This window comes from Populus alba, chromosome 19 (genome assembly GCF_005239225.2).
Source record: "Populus alba chromosome 19, ASM523922v2, whole genome shotgun sequence".
Taxonomy (NCBI): Eukaryota; Viridiplantae; Streptophyta; class Magnoliopsida; order Malpighiales; family Salicaceae; genus Populus; species Populus alba.
In genome coordinates this window covers 12,726,680-12,749,239 of record NC_133302.1, presented here as the reverse complement: position 1 = coordinate 12,749,239, position 22,560 = coordinate 12,726,680, and the positions used below count along the sequence as shown (strand labels likewise).

General features: G+C 29.2%; 2 protein-coding genes across 3 annotated transcripts; one reads left to right on the top strand and one right to left on the bottom strand.

Moving 5' to 3' along the window:
- Window positions 1–6,435: 6,435 nt before the first annotated feature.
- LOC118042925 (uncharacterized) lies at window positions 6,436–8,652 on the bottom strand. Its single transcript, XM_035050690.2, has 4 exons — window positions 8,438–8,652; window positions 8,275–8,341; window positions 6,969–7,052; window positions 6,436–6,835 (listed from the first exon to the last, which is right to left on the bottom strand). The coding sequence occupies exons 1-4, from the start codon at window positions 8,597–8,599 to the stop codon at window positions 6,774–6,776; spliced, it is 375 nt and encodes a 124-aa protein (XP_034906581.1). The 5' UTR covers window positions 8,600–8,652; the 3' UTR covers window positions 6,436–6,773.
- Window positions 8,653–18,947: 10,295 nt separating this feature from the next.
- On the top strand, window positions 18,948–22,006 carry LOC118042924 (WEB family protein At2g40480). Of its 2 annotated transcripts, XM_035050689.2 has the most exons (3): window positions 18,949–19,268; window positions 20,288–20,627; window positions 20,748–22,006. In XM_035050689.2, the coding sequence occupies exons 1-3, from the start codon at window positions 19,002–19,004 to the stop codon at window positions 21,749–21,751; spliced, it is 1,611 nt and encodes a 536-aa protein (XP_034906580.1). In that variant the 5' UTR covers window positions 18,949–19,001; the 3' UTR covers window positions 21,752–22,006. The 2 variants fall into 2 exon arrangements, with proteins under 2 accessions (XP_034906579.1, XP_034906580.1); XM_035050688.2 differs by having other exon boundaries at window positions 18,948–19,268; window positions 20,288–22,006.
- Window positions 22,007–22,560: the final 554 nt, after the last annotated feature.

Genomic DNA, 22,560 nt, shown 5'->3' with positions numbered 1-22,560 from the left:
TGTATGTTCCTTTCGATAATGTTTCCTCTTCGATCAGCCCTTATTCTCAATCTATCCATCCTATTATTTATTTTTTTTCTTATCTAAGTCATCTTATTTTTCATTTCCTTCATCTCCCTAATCAGTAGCTTAAGCTGTTAAGCGAAAGTTTGCGTCTGAAAAGTGTTATTCGCTTTTAGTGTTGCAGACTTATTATTTTCATACATTTTTTAATTTGCAAAAATTAATCACCAACAAGAAAAATGTATCCTCACAACTCTTGTGTTTCACACAATTCAAGGCTTTTCACTCAATTGTTCTCACTACGTCTTCTACCTTTCAGCTCACCTTCTTACAGTTCTTTTGAAACTGAAAATCAATAAACCAAAGTAAATGGATATCATAACATGATCCAAATATATATAAACTGACTCAAGAATCAATAAGATGCTAAAAATAAGCAAAAAAAAAAAACTACGATTATGATATCATGAGTAGCAAAGCAAATTTATACAAAATATAAACAATATGAAGACTCGCAATACAATGGAAGAAAAAATAATAGTGAAAACACCTTTGACTCCTAAATAACCCAAATATAATAGAAATAAACTGAATATGTAAAAAAAAAAAAAAAACAATAGCAAACATGTTTTTTTATAACTTGAGCCATTACGCAATTTTAAGTACTAAAATAGAAACCCTGACCAAAGATATTGGAACAAACTAAAATTTTATATGTAGTACCCTTATACCTAATAAATAACATATCTTATTTTATAGATCATTCTCTTATGTCTAGGTATCGAAAACTCATGTATGATCAGTTTATGGCAAAGTTTAATTCATAATTGAAACCCTAATCAAATGATATTAAAAAGCGCCCAAATTTAATATATAGTGTGACTTCATTCTAAATAACCGGTATATCAATTTTGAAGTAATTTTAAGATGGTTTGATTTAGTTTCTCCATTGCTTGTGTTTTCATGACAGAATTGAAATTGGCTTGAATAACATTTATTCTTGTTGTTGTTGTTTTTTAAAAAAAACTTTTTATGTTATTGATGTTTTTGGTATTGAGATACCAAAAGAACAAAGAGAATACAAAAAATTAAAAACAAAACTAAAGTTATGGACCACGAAGAAAACAAAATTTTTAAAAAGATATAACTTGATTTTGGAGCTTAACTCTAATACCAAACTAGTGCGGAATTGTCCCTTGGATTGCTAATTTGAGATTTTAAAAAAAGTTTGTAACTTGACCCATAAAGAACCTTACCTTGAAGAATCAAAGTTATATACAATTGATCACCCCCACCCCATGCTTATATCAAACGCGAACAACAAGTATAAATCACAATGAAATTGATTAATCCTTCAAAGAGTTGCAAATTCAATCAACAACTTAGTATGAGAATCACTCAACCACAAAAGAGAAAAAGGCACAAAATATATGGCAACCTTAGATAAAAATTCTTCAACTCATAAAAATCCTTACAAAAGAGTATTTATATGTAAACCCTAAAACTAATGGGTCAAAAATGCACTTAACTTAAATAAAGCCTAAAATAATTAAAATAAGGTTTAAAATTAAAAAAATAGCCTAAGATTATTTTTCACACTTTGCCATATTTGATAGTGAAAAAGATCCAAAAAATAATAATTATTGAAGAATCTTTGCTGAACAAAAGCTTGATGTCTTGTAAAATAAAAATTAATATATGACCAAGTAATTCTTCTTGTTTTATATGAAATACTTGTAAAATAAGTAAGTTAAAAAACTGCCACATAAATTTCCAATAGTATCAAAAACTTATTGTCGTGAATGAAATTTATAACTCTTAAAAAAACAATGTCTTTTGCACTTGGTGAATTTTTCAAATATTTATTGGTCACTAAATTAATAAGGGTATTATAGGTCATTAAATTTTTAGAAACCCCTTGAAGTTCCATTTGTTCAAATATCTCTTTTGCTTATGCAATCCTTTTATTTTTGCAAAACTCATCAATCAAAGTATTATTGCAAAACCCATAAAAGAAGCTAGATAAGTTCATGAACAAACATAAAAAGATGAGAGAACATAATGGTTTCGTAGAGACACCAAGAGAGAGGCAATTTGATTTGTTAATAATAAATGAAAAGCATTAGAGTTACATGTTAAATATAGCAAGTATTGTTCATGAAGTCAAAATAAAAAGCCTTTTAAAGAACATGAATTCTCTATAAAAACTTATTCATTTTAGTTATTATAGTCAAAAAGTTATGTTAACTAACACCAACGTGGATGCCTTTATTTGATCAAATATCAAAGAAATTTTAAGATTGTTATTTTTATTTATTTTATTTTATGAAATAATAGTAACAAAAATAATAGAATAACTAAATAAATAGATTTAGTAAAAAAAAAAACATTATTGAAAAAGAGACTACTGGACGAAAGGATTGAGAACAAATACAATATTAGAAATTGAATAAAATTTAAATACTTACATAAAAATAGAATAAAGTTGAAATTAGTTGAAAGAAATTTTCCAAATATTAAAAAATAATAAAGTGATTCAATTTAATTTGATAAAAAAATATGCACATAAACGAGAGTTTATAACTTGTAACAACATCAAATTAAACCAATTAACTAGATACAAATACAAATACAAACAAAATCAACCAACCTCTAAAAACAAAATTATACAACTCTAATAACCATCATGATCTTTGCACACACCTATTTATATTGCATCATCAAACCATTGTCAACACCTTCGTAACTATACGAGCATGAAACCATATACAACGAAATCATCAATTTCATCAATGATAACAAACTCATCACATAGAAAAAAACACAAGATCTTTATTGTCCTAAAAGTTCAATAAATAGTTTGATAATTGTGCTAAATATTAGTTGGTGGTTTATGGTGCTGGCTTATAAAAAAATTCTTAAAAAGATGTGGAGAAAAGAGAAAAATGGAGAGCACCTAGTTAGTGATAAAAGAGTAAGATGACTTTAGTATTTGAATTATTTGGATATTTGACGGTGTTTATGCCTAAAAAACATACACATGTCAAATATAGAAAACAATTATTGTTTGCCACAAGTAAGGAGAAAAAGCCCACAAGGTAAGGAGAAAAGGCTAAAATCGATCATGAATCAAAAAAATCAATCAAGCTAGAAGAGTCTTTGATCAACCATGATTGTTGGAAGAGTAGTTAACTAGTCACAAAGTTTTAATATAGCACAATTAGGGAGATACAGTTTTATTTAGTCTTGAACAAAATAACTAATCAAAAGTCAAAGATTAGACCGGGATTCATGTGTATTAATAGAAAATGAATTTAGCTTGTATTAAGATTTAATAATAAAAAAATCTATTATCTTAAATCAATATTTGTATAAGATTAAAATTACCTGTGTAAGTAGGATTTAAACTCTATAATAGCAATATAAATAAATTAAGATACTATTTGTAAATAGTGGTCAACACTACATATTCAAAATCATGCAATTTTATCCTCTTTTTTCTTTTTAAGGTTTTATTTTTGTTATTGCATTCTTAGTGCTTCATTTATCTCATTCTCTTAAGTTTATTGCAAAATCATTCTCCCTTATAAATCATGTTTTTTCTTTACATAGTGATGATTTTAGAATAAATAGCCTGGGTTCAAAGTCTAAAATCTCCACTTCATTTGGTTAGAGGTAGTTGTTATCTCATTGCAAGTTCAATCCTAAGTATAATTATTTGGCAATACAATAAATTGGTATGCCTTCAAATCCTAAGTACAAATACCCAAAATCTATTCTAAAAGCTATTAAAACATGCCTTCAAATAGAAATACAAGTAAATTCATATTTACTGCATTAATTGAATAGTTAATATAAGCAATGAAGAGAAGTTGGCTCCTTAGCCATGAAAACCTAAAAATCCATCATCATCCTAGATTCTAGTTATATGCATATTCATATTATAAATCAAATACCATTATATGATGGTTATAACCAGATGTGGTAAATTCTAGCCAACTAGCCATGATTACTCTTTAAGAAATATATTACTATTAATATATAAATCTCTTTAAGTTGAGGCTCTTTAGATAAAGATGGATTTCACAACCAACCTGACCTACCATAACAACATAGTAATTGTCAATTGAATCATAAAAGATCATATCTTAATTGTTAAATCAAATATAGAATGAACTTCATTAAAATAGGCATGGTAATACATCGAAGTACATGCATAAGAGGGAATCGCAGGGAATCCTACAAGAATAAGAACTCTTGTAAAGGTGTTTAGAATGAATATACCTCCTATAAAAAGGTATTTCCTAGTATATTAGACGCAACAACAAATATAACCTAATCCAATCATGTAAGCTCATGACATGTCAACCATTTCTTAGGCATACATATAACAACAAGCCAATTATTCAGCCTCATATAATTATATTCTATCAACTTACTGCTATGTAATTATATGCCTCACATAAGTTGTGTTATAGTAAAGGAACCTCAATTTTATTGCCTAATAATTATCTACTGTAAAACAATAATATAAGGGTTGGACAAATCTAAACTATCACCAAACTTGAGAAAGAAAAGGCTTGAAGTAGGTTAAACAACAAGACATCTTTATAATTGTACATACCCTAAATTGATTGATAGACTGCATATAATCATTAAAGGAATAATAATAATTGATTTCAAGCAATTTTAGGAGGAAAATAACTAGTTAATAAGGGAAAATCTCACTAAATTCACATATTAATGTAGTAAGTATGAAGCAAACACTTTTGTGAAGCTAAAGTTGTTGGGTTCTTTATTAACCAAAACATTTTTTCACTAATTCTCCATGCTGCCACGTAACTCAATTAGAAATTAGAAAGATATGAAAACTCATTTATCAATGATTATGGAGTTAAGAACAAATATTAATTAACAGAGTAAACATATTCCATGTTCAAAACATTTAAATCAAGACATTTTAAATAAAAAGATAATAATTATACTGAGAAACATATAACTAAAATGTTAAGTTAAATCACATGTAACTTTCATAATATTTGAGAGATCATGACACGTTGCTAAATATTGTACTTAATTTTCAAATATAAATCAATCAATTTGTTAGATTGATAATAAGTTCAATTATTTAATTTATTTAATCTTATTTTATTTATGATTGTGATTTATATTTTGGCAAATATATTAAAAACTCAATGGATCACACACATTAAAAATCATTAGTAAGAAATTAAACTAGGATGACTAATCAAGTATGACATGATTGTAAATAAATTTTAGAAATTAAAAACTATAATATAATTTATATAGGGAATTATAATTTAAGACTTAGAAAAATCAAGCAGTGACTTAATTTGCATAAATTTCTAAAAAACAAATTATGAAATAAAATCTATTATATTTTTCAGGAGATAAACTTATATTTTTCCATTAATAAGGATATTAAGTTTTTTTTTTATATAAATAGAATGTTATGTCTCACTTTTTATATATATAAAAAAAATTGTAGAAACACACACAATAAAACATGGAGAAAAAAAAGTTAACACTCAAGAAAGACATAGTAATTATCTCTCTTAAAATGGTTTATGATATTTCTAATTTAGTGATTTATATTGATTATTATTAGAGGTGAAAAATTTAGATGATTTTTGGTTTGAAATATCCTAACCTGCGAAGAATTGATTAAGCAATATAAAAAAGGATTAATATTCTAGTAATTATTACACAAACTCTAAACAACTTTATATTATCTAACTATATTCACAAGACTTGCAAAAACTTTTATAAATTATCATTTTTATTTTGTTTATATCTTTTGAGAAATCCAATAGGAGCCCTGATTTGAGATGTATTTTGTTATCTTGGAAACGTTTTAAGTGGTAAACCGATAAATGTAAAGAAGATATCTTAGTAGAGGTCAATAGTTTATATAGTTTGATATTATATCACCTAACATGGACAACACCATATCACTATTATCAACAGCACTATGTCCCTCTAATTTATTTATAAATAGCTTTACACCACATCAATTTTCTCTGTTATTTCATGACTGTGAAAACAAGATTTAATTCAAAAATTAAAAATTGATTATTTTTACACACCTTTATGAAAAAAAAATATATAAAAATAAATGTGAGAAAATCATATAAAATTTTTAAAAATATATATTTTATTCTCTTAATGTGAAAATTACTTTTAAAAAATTTATATATTAGATTACTACATACTTATTTATAAAAACAATCACTAATTTCATCATAAAAACATATGGAAACCTCAATAAACACATTTACAACCTCAAATCACTCTTAAGAACCTAAAATCTATTCGAATAAAAACAACCCAAACTACTTTTTATGGCATTTCATACGGTATAATTAAAAAATAATGTAATTCTTGTTTTTTGGGTTCGAGTCCTCGGCAGCATAGCAAATTTCACATAGCAACAAAATTCAATTCAATGCTAGTTGAAAAATATTGTTACAGCTAGATAAAAATATCCTTGGCGCATGGAAGATACCTAATAAACAATCTGTAGCATCATAACACATTCATTTCAGAGTTTCAAACTCCGCTCGCCTTCCCCTTACTACTAGCTAAACTCGTACGGATCCATGACTTTTCAGTCATAAAATGAAAGAGCCAACAAAAGTTCTGGACTAGAAATTTTACACCTGAGTACACATGATAAGGCAAATAGGTCTACACTTACGTCCTCCAAAAAACAGACCATCTATTGTCATACCACAGCTTCCTCATATTTCTCATTCTGCCATGGCATCTACTGAAATTTCAGCAGCTGGCTTAGGCTTTGTTTTGTTCTTACCTATGAATTGAGAAGCAAAAGAACAGTGGTCACAGAATTACACAACATCAAAGTATGAAAACAAAAAATGACCGCAAAGTGCAAGATCACTCGGCATTAGCAATATGCAACTTCGATTGCCAAACAGACTTACCTTTGCGCTTCAATTGCTTTTTAAGCTTCAGGCCCTTGTTAAATTTTGCTGGTGTCCTCTTGACATCTTTGGACGTGCCCTCACCTAAGAAATTAACTTGCATCAGCATTATTATAATATCCTAAGTAGAAACCAACGCAAGCTTGAAGTCAGTAACACTTGCAAAAGCTTCAATATAGTTTCCATTAAATTAACATGCCATGGTTCAAATATTGCTACCAAAAAATTACAGATCACATGGCAATAACTACAACACTTGTCGAGGGATTTTTAACAACTACTCTGCAGGTCCAAATGGAAACTTGACTTTATCCAGAATGGTAAATGTGGAGAAGCATTCACTTCATAAAACAGTGCAGGTGCTGAGAATCCCCAGTCCAAGATTTTCGCGTATTGTTATTAAGCCAAATTTACCCCACAAGAATAGGAATTCTTAGGAATATCTTTGTTTTCTTTGTAATTTTATTTTTAAGAATGGAATATCTAAATTGCTTTTACAGGTAGCCAGCATTGATATCAAAATTTTCCTATGTTTCTAATGGTATTTTACTTCCATGTACATTTCAATACCCCAATAAGAAATTACGAGCCATGACCAGAAAACTTTTAAATAGCTTCTAAAACCTGAAAAGGGATTGTATTGCCCTCATTCGTATGGTTTTATCATTACGGATTAAAATAAATGGCCTAACTCTTAACAAGATTTAATTTCAAAAACTTCCATCTGATTAGCATAATTTTATTGTTATTTTATCCTCTTCAATCCAGTCTATTTTTCCTGGCTTTCGACAAAATACAAATACACTGATTGCTGAAGCACAGACACTACTTTACAAAAATTTACATCAAGACAACAAAACTATTGCATAGTAAAAATTCCCACTAGAACCTAAACCCACTAGAACCCTCTAAATTTGTTTTTCACCTAACACCCCCAGTAAATAAATAAATAACTCGGTAGTAATATCATAGCCCCATGGGTTGTTAAGCCAGTGGTGGCTTTAAATCTGCAGACAAGAACGGAAAGGAAGCACGTAAAATCATTAAATACCGAAAAGAAATGCGCAACGCTTTGATTATGCGGGCAGAAAATACAATCAACTTCTTGAAAAAGAGTATAATTTGCTTTACTTTGAAAAATGCATAATCATCAAATATCATCTGATCGCTTTTCTCGGTCGATACTAAGTGTAATCAAAATGTCAAAAAAACATCACCGCTAATTCCAGTTCCTTCAACTTGAAGGAGTAATTAACCGTAAAAAAAAAAAATCAATATCACACAAAACTCAAAAAAGATGAAAAACCTTGCGCAAAAGCCATTTCGACGTCTTGCATAGTGACCAAACCCTTGTCTACAGCCTCCTTCTGCTCCTGCAAATAATCACAAGAAAATAACAAAAAATCCTAACTATACAGAGAGAGTTGTTGAGAGTAATTGAAGAAAACGGAAAGAAAAGGAAAACATACTCGCCGCCGATTTTTTAAGATCTTGCGCTTGCGCTTTCCAGAGACAGAGTGGGGCTGAGCTTTGATCTTAAGCTTTTTAGTTAATGGGTCTCCATGTATTGCTCTTTTGCTCTCGGCTATTTGTGCTCTTCTTCTCTTCTGCACAACATTGAACTTCGCCATCTATCCCTCTTTCCCTCTCTAGCCCTAACCCAACCCTACTCAAACGCTCCGATATTTTCTTTTTATATATTTATTTTATGGGCTTCTGACCTGCGGTATTCCTCGGCCTGATTTGTTTTTGTTGATCCGATTTCTTTGTGCTTAATATGCTTTTAATATGACCTGTTTTATTGTTCAACTATATATTTAATATTATAGTTTTAAGACCCGGTTCGATGGCCAGCCCGGTTCAAGGCCCATGTTCTGGATTTTGACCGGGTTGGCCGGGTTAACATTTAAAAAAAAAAAACAAGATAATGTCGTTTTGGTAAGAAAAAAAAAAAAAGTCAACGGGTTTGTTATCGGGTCTTAACTAGGTCAACTGTGTCACATCAGGTTTTTCCTTCTTCTTTTTTTTTAATCCAGCTCGATTTCAAGCCTGAGTCAAACCCCGAGGTCAGCTGGATTTCAAAACACTATTTAATACTTCTCATTTAAAACCAACAAAAAACAAAAAAAATTCCATGGTTAATAATTGGGTATTCAAATCTCATATAATAACTCCCGTACATTAAAAGAAAAGCTAACATGCGCTAGGGTTTTCACAGAAAGTATATTTTTATTTATTGTAAATTGAAATAGTAAAATAATGATTTTATTCTTAACAAAACTCTAAGGTAATTGCCTTTTAGGAATAAAATGGTATTTTTCACTTGATCAATTTACTGTTTGATAATTATTTAGGGGTTTAATTGTTTTTTATCATGTTTATGAATAGTAAAATAACATAGCTACCCTTAAAAGCAAAAAATAATGTAACTCTAATAAATGATCTTTTCGGGTATTTCACATTTTAATATACAATAAAATTATAAATTTAACCTTGAAGTTAAAAATAGTAAGGCATTGACACTCTAGTAAAATGGTTGTTTTCAAGTTTAAATTGTAGAAACAAAAGATAAGTCAGAATCTGTCCTACAACTTAGACATTTTTTCAGTATTTAACCCATATCTCAAATTCTAAAAATCCAAATAAGCTCATTTTTATTTTATTGGAAACATGAGACAAATTCCCAGAACTTTCATAAAGACTATATGTTCAAATGTTGATGTTAGCAATAATGTTTTATTCAAACAAAAAGATAATGGTTGTCACCAAGTCAAAATGTGGCTATTCACTTAATAATTAATCATCAAATCAATAGTTCTGAATTTTAGCCTATAAAAAAAGGTATTTGTCATACATTTAGACATCTTGGTGTTTAGATCAAGATCACTTTCTCTCTTTATATTTTGTAATGTTCAAGTTTTATTTTATGTTATATTAATCTCTTGTTTATGCTTTTCATTTTCTTTACTATACTTAGTTAACTTATATCATGTTTATGTTCTTATATTGTTTATTTATGTTTTGATTCTTCATGATGTTTAGCTAAGTTAATTTTATCAATGTGAAAATGATACACTAATGATGTAAGAATAAGTATAATATAAACTCAATATAGACTTTAATGTTTGATACTAACATATTTTGTATTTGTTATCTTACTCATTCTTAATGTCTTGCTTGTTAAATGGTTAATCTAGATTTGTGTTGTACAACCCTTAATACAATAAATACTTGGCACTTTCATAGCCTACTGTATGATATAACCGACACTTGTGCTATAAAAAGGACTTGATTTGTTGTTAACATAAGTTATGACCATGAATACCTGACCACATTTACAAGTATTGGCATTACTCAAATAAAATAATTAATATAATCATGTTAATAATTTATAATCTAATTGGAACCTTCTTTGTATGTGGTTTCCAATTGAGTAATAAAAAGAGTTTATATTATACTTATTTGAAATACTATTGGTGGATCCTTTAACCTTGACAATTATTTTATCTTTGTTTAATCCTTACATCAATATCTCATCTTAAAAGTTTTTTTCAACTCCTTTTCATTTATTATTTGTAATTTTATATAGTTGACCTTCCATGTGGTTTGACCCCGGTCTTGCCGAGTTATTTATTACTTTGACATTCCTACACTTGGGATAAGACATCAATCTTTTAATCATGTCAAGTTTTCGGCATCATTGTCGTGCAAGTAGGTTACTTTATAAATTATATATTTTATTTTATTTTTCTTTTCACTTTTATTGTTTTTTCTAATTTTATTTTTCTTTGTTTCTTCTTTTTCCTTTTTTTTTTTTTTCCTTCTGCACTTCTATGAGAGTTTGGTCACACACATTAAGTGATAAACTTTGTAAGAAATCTTCATCCTCTTTAGAAAACATAATCGAAGAGGATAATCAGTTGCTTCATAATGAGAATAATCGAGTTAGAATACTTAAAGACTACATGAATCCAATAAGAACAAGTGCACCATCATATATAGTTTTCCCTCCTAATGCATCTAACTTCAATTTTAAGCCATGCATTATTCAACTTTTACCTTCTTTTCATGGCTTAGACCTAGAAGATCCATACTTGCATTTGAGAGAATTTGAAAAAGTTTGTAACACAATGACTCAAATTGTAGCATGAACACCTTCAAATTAAAGCTTTTTTTTTCTTTTTCTTTAAAAGATAAAGCTAAAACACGGTTATAAATCAACTTATAAAAAGATGTAATAAAAAATAAAGTTTGATGGCTAGAATGAAAAAAAATAATAAAAAAGACACTGTTATAATCCATAATGAAAGTTAAGAGTGGACATTAAATATGTTTGTAGCAAAACCACGATCTCTCTTAGTTTTCTTTATAATTATAATTATAATTATGATTGTAATATAATTGTAATAGTTCAAATTTCATATCAATAAATTTATTCGCATCACAAAATGATAATTTATCATCAAACAATTTATAGCATAACACTACATTTGCTTGTATTGTGTTGTGGATTGGATTAATTTTTTTCACATAAAAAAACCCAAGCATTGTTAATTTGTTTTCTAATTAAAAAAATAAATCTTAAACTCAAAACATTATGTATATTGAACAACTTATTTTTTAAATATTGCTATGGCGACATATTGGATGATATTGTTTTATTAAATATTAAGATCACGACATATTGGTTTGAGCCGGGTCATAAAACCATAATAAACCTTATAGAAAATCAAATAAAGATAAAATATGAAGACTAATTCTTAATTAGCCCAATTTAAAAGGATAAAATTATATATATATATATAGGATAAAAAAGTCAAACTAAGTTGATATGTTAATTAAACAATCAAGTCATGAGATCGAGACAATCTCATAAAAAGCAAATCGAAAAAAACTACAAAGCCTAATTTTTTCAATGTTCAAGGACATAATTGAAAAAAATCAATCAAAAAAGAACAAAAAACAACACAGGTCATCGAGGGTTAACTTGTTAAACCCATGACCTAGGTTAACCCTATTAAAAAAAAAAACTATTTGCAAATAAAATCAAATTACAAAGCCTAATTAAAAAAAAATATATGTTAAAAAAAACCAAAAAATAAACAAAGTCAACCATGGTCAACCTGTCAAACCCGTAATCCAGACCAAGAGATCAAGATAATTTCATAGAAAGCAAATCGAAAATAATTACAAAGTCTAATTTCTAACCAATCCAATGTTAAAGGATTAAATATAAAAAATATAAAAAGCGGTAAAAAAAATGACCTGGATCAACTCGAATTAACCTATTAGACATGTGATTTGGGTCATAAGATCAAGATAAATACATTAAAAGCTAATAAAAAATTATGAAATTGAAAAAAAAAAACTAAAAAAAAAAGAGTTGTTGAATGATTAAATTGAAATAAAAAAACTAGACACAAAAACAAAACATAAAACAAAAAATATTCCAATAAAATAGTGTTCATGGATGTGGCAATAATTTTGCCACGCCTTTAATAATAACTAATTACTTAACCTGCGCTACGTCACAACTTGTGTATTTTCTTTTCAAAAAAATTGGATATATAGGCTTTATCGATGCCTTTTTTTTACATAAAAGATTATAAGTGTAAATCAAAAAACTCATGTAAGCATTTTAATAAATAAATAAATAATCATCCATGTAAATAAATTAAAAGAAAACCATTAACAATAACTAAAAATAAAACTGGAAAAATCAAGAGACAAATATAAATTAAGATATTTGATCTCGTAACATGAAAATTTTATCAGTTGTGTTTATCGAATTTGTTTTATGAAAATTATTTTTTTTCCACCAAACGATAAAAGAAACAGACACATACATGAAATTAATTGAATAAAACAAAAGAGAAGAAAAATATTATGCAAGACTGCACACATTAGAAATATCATCTAAACATAAATGTTTTTATTAATTAAAAGTAAGTTTAATCTAAATAAAACATTAAAAAAAATATATTCATAAATGAATTAGAATAATATTTTCAAAAATCAAATACTTACAAATAATTAAGAGAAAAATTATATTAGAAAAGGTTAAACAAGCAAAATAAAAGAAAATTAATTGAAACATAAGCTATATAGGGCTGGAGTTATAGCCCTAATATTAAAAAAATAAAACCTAATGCGAACGATGAAATTAAAAAAGAAAATGAGTAAAAAAAAGGATGTCAACAATATTAACTTTTCAAATTTGTGACTCAGATCACTAGATCAAAAGATCATGAATGGAAAAACCACAAAGTCTAATTCTTAATAAATCAAACGTTAAGGGATTAAACCAAGAAAAAAAAATCAATCACATAAAAATATCTAAAACAAAAAAAAACACAAATAAAAGAATAAGGAGTGAAAATCAAAACAAAAAATAAATTAGAGGGCAACCAAGTTTTTTATATTGAAGGGTTAAATTAAAAAGAAAAATAAATTTAACAAAATAAAATAAAATAAAATAATGAAGACCAAATTATAAAAAATAATACACCATAAACTTTGATTGAATTATGAAATTGAAAGCTCATAAAACTTTAATAAAAAAAACAAAAAAAAATTAGAAAAATAAAAAAATAAAGACTAAATTGAAGGATATTATATATAAGAAATTACAATTGAATGAATAAATTGAAAATGAACAAAACTTTTATAAAAAAACCAAGAAAAAAAATTGAAAATCAAAAAGATAAGAATGCCTCTTCAAGACAATTTGAGTTTTCTTGACCCTATGGTGGTTTCATCATTTTATTGTGCAGTAAAAATTAAAATTTCTATAAAATCCCTTTAAATAAAGTTTATTTTTTACTATAGGGTTTCTTTAGTAATTTTATTATTCTAAGAAAAGACAAAGAGACCTATGTACCTGTAATAAATTTGAAAAAGATATATGTCCCTATGAAAAGATCATATAAATGACTAAATGCGAGCAAAATGAGAAAAACATTGTGTCTCGAGTGTTCGTCTCATTTACTTATAATAAGTGATGATATGTGCTCTCCAACGTAAAATGAGGATCAAATATGGTATGAAATTATTTATGGAACAATGTGATGATATATAGATATTAAAAAAAAATCTTATTATTTAAAACTAAGTTTAATACACTAATCAATCTTAAAATTAATTGTTGGTTGGTTGGAATAGTGCACTTAGAAAAAGGAAATTCATCATGGAAAATGATTGGAGTAAAAATTAGGTGCAAAACGTAAATGATTATTCTTTTTTACTTTGGCCCACGCGTATGATTTCCAAAATTTATAATAAGAGTTTTCATGTCACAAAATGTGCATCCCCTTTTCATCGTCAATCCCTAAACTCAAGTTTTCTACGTTTCTTTCTTTTATTTTTATCCTCTTTTTAATTTTTTTATTATTATTTTACCTTTTTCAAGATTAATTAATTACGAAAACAAGATGGTAAAAGATTAGATTCAATATTCGCACACACTCATGTCCTTTGATAAAAGGAACCTTTAAAAGCAGAGTCTCACCTCTCTTGATAAACAAACATTGATACATTGATTAATTAGTTGATGTAACGGGCGACGCACATGAAATTGTTGAAGTTTTATCATGCTAACTAGTACATGTGCTAGCTAGTACATTGTCCCCCGGCACCAATTTTTTTTTTTTTAAAAAAAAAAACATGAAAAATAACTATATGAGTATGGGAATTCTTTTGCAAAGCTATGAAAAGCAGGCAACAAAATAAATCTACCTTAGACGCATTAAATTTTTAACCTATTCATTTTAAATTATTGATTTTTTTTTTCTAGTCAATATTAACATTGTTTTCTTCAAATAAAATCAAAATAAAAAAAATCAAGATATAAAAAATATTTGAACAAGAAAACCAAATATGTAAAGGAAAAAGATGAGGGCCAATGTTTTTTTTAGTTGCTTCCAGACCAAGAAATAAAGCGGAGACAAGTTTGTTTTGCTTTGCTTTTAAATAAACGGTTGTACAAAAAAAAAAAGGAGATATTTTAGGGGAGGCTATTACAAAAAATAAAAAATAAAAACTAATAGAATAATACATAAAAATAAAAACCTAGATCCATTATTCCTAAGGTCATTATATAAAAGAAGAAGAAGAAGAAGAGGAGCCAAAAAAACATATCCACTCTCTTCTTTAGCCTTCCACGGAAAACAATAAGCTCATTACTGTTAAAGACCATTCACGGTCAACTTTTTTATTTTAAATATTAAAATTTTATTTTTCATTTATTAACAGATAATTAATTTATACCATATAAATTGCGAGATTTTTCATACAAGATGTAAAAAAAAGGAAAAAAAAATATGTGAAAGAAATGGAGCTTCCAAGTTGGAATGACGTGGCGGTTTGGAAATGATTTCAGACCGTCGTATGTCTTAGAGATTGTATGTGCAAAATACATTTAGCACATGATGTTCGTGCATTACACTCGATGATCACAATCCAATAAGGAGAACCAGAACCGGTGTGTTCATGGTTCTGTTACCATGTAAACCGGTAGCTATGTTATGTTCGTTTCGCATGCGAAGCAGATGGTAAGATATTTTTTCTTATTACATCTATTTTTTTTATTAGTCATTTTTTATAAATATATTTAATTGACAATATTTTTTTATTATAGGCTACGGTTCTTGGACACGAGTCAAGCCCAATGAAGCTTTTTGTTGAAATGCATATATAGAGTGATAACGGCCAAAAAATGATGCGGCAGTTCGTTGATAACCGAGCTTAGCACTTTGTGGTATGTTGGTTTTCAATCATTTTTTTTTTTTGAAGTTATTATTTCCTTAAATTTGATAAATTTATTTTTCTTTCCAAGAGGCATATAATAGCTGGTTAAAGGAGAGATACATGGATGATCTTTCGACCAATCCAGATATCGATCCGAATTTATGGTTGGAGCCTTGGAGGTAAAATTGCTCGATGGACCTAATAGAAATTGAGTGTACAAACTCTCTAACATTACGACCGAGAACTTGCGGATGACCCTAGGTCTAGAGCTATCCAAACCCAGCCGTGATTGGGGTTAATAGTGCACCATGCCCCGGGAGATGGGTCTGACATTAGCTTGACCCAACCACGATTGAGCTTGGTAGTGTGCCTAGCCCAGGCACGTTGGATCCAGTGCTAGTCAGACTCAAGAGATTGTTGGGTTTAACACTATCAATTTTATAGATTTTTATATAAAATCATAGATGAATTATTTCTCAACAAATAAACTTAATTAAACAAGTCTATACTCCACCAAGACCATTAGATGTATTAAAGTCTTTCATGGCCAATCATTTCTCTATCTTTTAGCTAGAAAAAAATAAGTGAAATACGGCTCACAATACAACTTAAAATTTACAAAGATAAAGTTACACTTCCTCTTTTCTCCATAAAAAAAGACAAAACTTATGAGCTATAAATACATCATGAGACCTTCAAAACAAAGATGCACAATCTTCATTCTCTATTGCATATATATTTTCAAAGCATTTTTTTCTGGAATATTATTGTATTTTTTCTTTTTAAAATGATACTTATTTAAGCATCAAAAAGTTCTCGCCTCTACCAAAAAGAGCCTTTCCAGGTATTACCATAAGCCTCGTTAGCCTACCAAACACCAAGTATAAATTACCAACCGCCTTAGCTAAGAAGAATTTCTAAAACAAGTTAATTAACCAATTATCTAGTTTGAGAATTTTGTTTCTAAACTACTTAGATTTTTAGGACATCATTAAGTATCAAACTTTTTGTACTCAATCTTATAAGTTTTCAAATTTAATGTAAGAAATACAATTTCAATTTAGTTTATTCTTACTATATATTTTTTCATTTAGTGGTTGGCTTTGTCATTCAATTTATTTTATGCTATATGTATTGCATCATTTGGCTTCAAATATTTTCATATGTAATATTAATGAAATAAATTTTGTAATAAATTGGTTTTCAAATTATTTATCATATTTTAAATCTTTTTTATATTTTTATATGTTATTTTAATTGTTTTTACTTTTCTAGTTTCATTTTTTTTCTTCATATTTTTGGGTTTTTTTTAGATTTTGTTGATTTTTTTTTTAAATTAATGTTTTAATTTTTCATGTTTTGAAAAGTGGAGTTTCTTTTAATAGTTTAAGGGGAATTTTTATTCAAAAATTAAAAAAAGGCATATAAGAGTAAATATGAATATACAAGGGCATATGAGATTGAAAAATTCTTAAAATAATATATGAAAGAATACTATCAATGTATAAGGATAAATGTATTAATTAATCTTTTTCATGATGTTGAGGCTTGTGTGCTGGGATTATGGTGCTTAGTTTATGGAGTTGTTTTTCATTGTATAATTATAGTTGTCATGCATGTTCTTTTATTTTATTTTTTCATCTTTTTTTTTTTAATCTATAAAGAGGGGTTTATAGATAGGCTTTATCATATACAATGAAGAAAATATTACGTTTTATATATTCACACATCTAAAAGTGGTCTCCCCACGTTTATGTCGAGGTTGAAATTTAGGATGTCTCTATTAATGAACATAGTGATATCATGATATCAAGAAGATATTGGAGAACTCGAACCTAAGTTTTTACGTTGAGTAAATCTTTCCTTTACCGATTAAATCAACCATTGAAGCCAGGGGTGAGAAAAAATTAAAAAAATTAATTAAACTGAAAAAATTTTTTTTTAAAAAAAAATTAAAAAAACTGAACCATAAAAAAAAAAGCAATTAAACCGATTAGAATTTTAAAAAACCAATTCAATTTGGTTCGGTTTTGATTTTATAAACTTGAAACCGAAAAAACCAAACCCAGACTAAAAAAAACTAAGCTAAACTGAGCCAAAACCGAGTTAAATCGAAAAATTAAGCCAAACTGAAAAACACCTAGCCAAACTATAAAAACCGAGCCAAACCAGAAAAAAACTGAGCAAAACCGGTTTTTGCTTTAAAAAAATCGAATCGAACCAAAACTAGTTGGTTTGAACTGGTTTCAATTTTTTTTTTTAAAAATTTGATTTGGTTATTTTTTTTGATAAAAACCAAACCAAATAGAAAATAATCACCCCTAATCAAAGCCATAAAATCTATTTTATTGAGATAACATATCCCCTATTCTTGTTTTTTTTTTTTTTTTTTTTTTTTTTTTTTTTTAAGGTGGGTTTGACTTGGTTAATTGGCTCCTTTATTGTTTTTTTCCTTGGTGCTTTAGCATAAACAATACCTTTTTAAATATTAATTATCTGAATTATGAGTTTTGATCTTATTATACAATTTTGTTTTTCAAAAAAAGAATCTATTTATAAATATTAATGAAAAGAAAATTAATTCACAATGAGTTAAATCCTCCCAAGAACAAATAAATAAAAACACCACAAACATTGAAATTAAAATTAGTTATATATCTTTAATTAAAATCTTTCTTGAACGTGCCAAATACGATGAAGTTAATCTTTCTGCGTTCACTCTTGAATCTTGCGAGGTTTGAAAATCACCGTAAACATTTCCTGTAGGCAGTACAAAATCCTTAGAAATAAATACCCAGCAGCGAGAAAAGGAGAATGCCCAACTTATTCATCTGCAAGCACAGAAAAAGAAAAAGAAAAAGAAAAGAAAAGTTTCAATCATGGCTTCACCTTCCGAATCACTTTATTACAAAGTAAAATCCGCATTTCACGCTGCGCTAGTTAAATGCTAACAGGCTCTCAATCTCACTTACACCCATACACGTGTGGTTTCTCTATTGGTTGTTTGCCTGTTCTTCTATTTCTCTTATCAATGAACTCCACCATGTCATGAACACAACTCCACACGATGAAAGCCCAGACTCAGCTGAGTGGACAGTGGACCCGGGTTGTCTCGCTGCTTTTCGACCCGGGTTGTTGAGTCGGACCACAAACACCATCATCACACACAAACTCTAAAGATTGCATGCCCATCATGGCTCTCTCTTTAGACCCTATTAAAGCCCTTCCTTTCACTTTTACATTTAACACTACACACCGTCAGCTGAACTTGAGCCTGCCATTGCGGAGATGACTGAGCCTGAGCCTCCATACTCTGCTGCTGAAGCGGTTCCCGGCACGCCTGGGATCCGGGAAATAAGGTCCGAAAAGGGTTCTGAGAATTTCAGGTTTTGCAACGAACAGAATGGAAATGAAGGTAACCAGGGGACAAGGAAGGTTGGCTTGAGAGCAGAGATCGACACGTCTCCTCCGTTTGGATCGGTCAAGGAGGCGGTGACACGGTTCGGTGGAAGCGGGCCATGGGTGCCTTATTACTATAGGATTGGAGAAAGTTATGTAAGTAATTCATTTCTTTATTTTCTCGTATTGATCATAATTTAAATTATTTTTTCAGCATTGTTTTCAATTGGCAGTTTGAGAATGAGTCATGTTAAGGTTTTGATTCTTGTTGCGTGTGAGCAAGATCGATGAGCCATTTGTCCATTGCTAAACTCAAAAATACAGGGGAAAAAATGTGTTATTTCTTCGTTAATTTGTTTTTATATCAATAAATTTGTATTATGGAACTAAAATTTGTTGGTAGATGAAGAATGGCTATTGGTTGAATCACGTACAAAATCAAGATATTGGAGAAAAAAACATTATATAGGTGACAATGATCACATTTTATTTCATTAACCTGAAAAAAAAAATTTAGCACGACACGTCAAACCAAACAAGAGGCGATGTATTTTAGGTCACAATCCCTAACAAAAAATTCTTCTAAAAAAATTCTTGATATCATGTGAGTTTTTTGTTTTTTAAATTATTTTTTTATTAAAAAATATTAAATTAATATTTTTCTTCATATTAGTTTCATATATAATTATTCATTAATTAATTTTTAATATTACCATAAAAGTTATAATCTTATATATACAAACATGGAATAAAGGAATAATCTTTTAATTATCATTATAATAATTTTATTTTAAAAGAATTTTATTCAATAATTTAAAAAATAAAAATAAAAAAAGTTCAAGTGCCATAACAATGAGCGGATGATTAGTCATTTGTGGTCAACTAGAATATATTTCAAACACCTTAGATGATCGGAAAATTAGAGTCTATAGGTTTTAAAAACTAAATTTTTAATTTTTTTTCACATAAAAAATATCCTTAAAACCTCAATAATTCTATTTCTAAATCCAAAACATACTTAATTCTATTTCTAAATCCAAAACATACTTTAATTAGTTCAAAATTTTAAAATTAAATTAATTTTTTTGATTTTTTCTAAATCCAAAGCATGCATTGCCATTTGCACATGGTGTATTTCTGCACCTTCCCTTTAAGATAATAACCATGAGCTACAGGGCGTTGAGGATATCGACATAAAAAAGGTGGAGGAGCAAGCAGCAGAATTGGAGAAGCATCTGATTGTGAAAGAACTGGAAACACTCGATGTCCTTGAAGAACTTGGAACGACAAAAAGGGTTGTTGAAGAGTTGAAGCAGCAGCTGCAAAAGGAAGCGCTTAGATGCATGGCAGTTCCTGATGAACCGATGTCAAGTCCTGCTATCAAAGAAATGAACAAGGGAAACTATAGCTTTCACGTCAACAACAGCGAACAGAGGTTAATAAGCTTAAGCCCTTGCCCTACGGCGTCGCCTGATCTGATCTTAATGGAGTTGAAGCAAGCGAAATTGAACCTTGGTAAAACCATTAACGACCTTGGGGTGATTCAAACTTCTGTTGAGTCTTTGAATAAGAAAATGAAGAAAGAGAAATCCTTACTCAAAAAGACCCGTGAGAGGCTAACATCAAAATTTGCAGGGGGGTTATCTCTGGAGGAAGAGCTCAAGCAAGCAAGAACGAAGCCGCATATTGCAGATGATGTTGAAACTGATTACAAGCCGGGGCATTTAATGAAAATGGATGAAGTCCAAAAAACGGAAGTTTTAAAAGGAATGTTAGCTGAAAACATCAAGACTAACATCAGAACTGCTGAATTGAGGTTGCTGGCAGCCAAGAAGATGGAAGAAGCAGCAAGAGCAGCGGAAGCTGTTGCCCTGGCAGAAATCAAGGCTCTGTCAACTGATGAGAGCTCACCGGGATATGCCTTGCCAGAACCAGAGAAAGTTCCCTCCTTTGAAGCAAGATCTCCTCTAAATCCTAAAGGTCAGAAGGCCGAGGAGCTTTCCCAGAAGAGAGTGGAAACTTTGAAGCTTCCAAAGCAAGAAGTTCACTTTACTAAAATGTCTATTCTAAATAAGCTAAGGGAAGCAACGGAAGAGGTTAAACTGAGCAAACAAGCCTTAGAAGAGGCTCTGAACAAAGTCGAAATGGCCAATAGAAAGCAAGTTGCTGTTGAAGAGGCTATCCGCAAATGGATGCCAGAGGATGATCAAGTGGGACAGGACGCATTTTATCACACCAGGCTCGGTAATTTCCATTTGCATCCACCCGATCAACGGCAGGATTCTCCATTAAATGAAGCGAACAACCCCAATCTAATCGGTGATGGCCCGAAGCCCGTTCTGAGAACCACAGTTTCGATGAGGGATGTTCTGAGCCGGAAGCAGATTAGAGCGGAAGAATATGTTGCAGCGAGGCCGGCAGAAGGCGGCACAGAGAGGCAGAAGGTGGCTTTGAGTCAAATGCTTCATGAACTGAGGGAGGATCTAACGTTTCATCCAAGAGTTGAAAAACATGGAGGTGAGCAGAAGCAGCAGTTCTATACACAAAGGAGAAAGTTTGGGTTCATTCATATATCGCTGCCCATGTCAAAACCAGGCAAGAAAAAGATGCAAGATTTGAACAATATGAAGATGCATTAAGATGCAGTAAATTAGTTTCTGGTTGTGTAGTGAAATGTTTTTAATTACTTTGTTTTGGTTTGGAGTTATGATTTTAGCTTGCTTGTGCTGCCCTTGTAGGTTTGTATCCTTTTTTTCTCTTAGAGATAGATGATGTATTTTGTATGGTGTACTTGCTGCTCTATTGTCCCTGGACTTGGCTCCTACTCTGAGCTGGGTTTTTCATATTAATTTTTCCTATGGAAGGCATTGGGAGTCTGATGAGCTATTCTCTTACATGCGTCTTATGTTGCGGTGGAAGGATAGATTTAAATAGTGGTGATGGAAGATAATAATATAAATTATATTATGAGATTTTATTTAATAATTTAAGTTATTAAATTAATTATATTATAGTTTTAATAACAAAGGGGTCAATATCTATTTATTTAATAAAAATTAAGTATAAGATAATGTGGGCATGTGCAAGTTTTAAAATTTAAAGATTTTTACTATTAAAAAATAATATAAATTATATTTTAAAATCTCATATAATAAATTAAGCTATTAGTTTAAAATACTTATTTAAAAATAGTGTTTTTAATCATGCTCAAGAAAGTCCCCTTGGACAAGTCAGGTGACTTTGGAGCAGGAGTGACAAAACATTTACTACTAATTGAACATTATTTACGCCTTTTCTTATGTCACATATATACTTTCCTAATTCAGATTCTGGCAAATATGAACTGCTACTTCGCTGAAGTATCCCGGACAGGAGTGCATAAAATGAGGAGATGGTTGTGACGGAGCTGTGGCACGTGCATTTCTCCGTGGGCTGTGTTAGAGAAAAA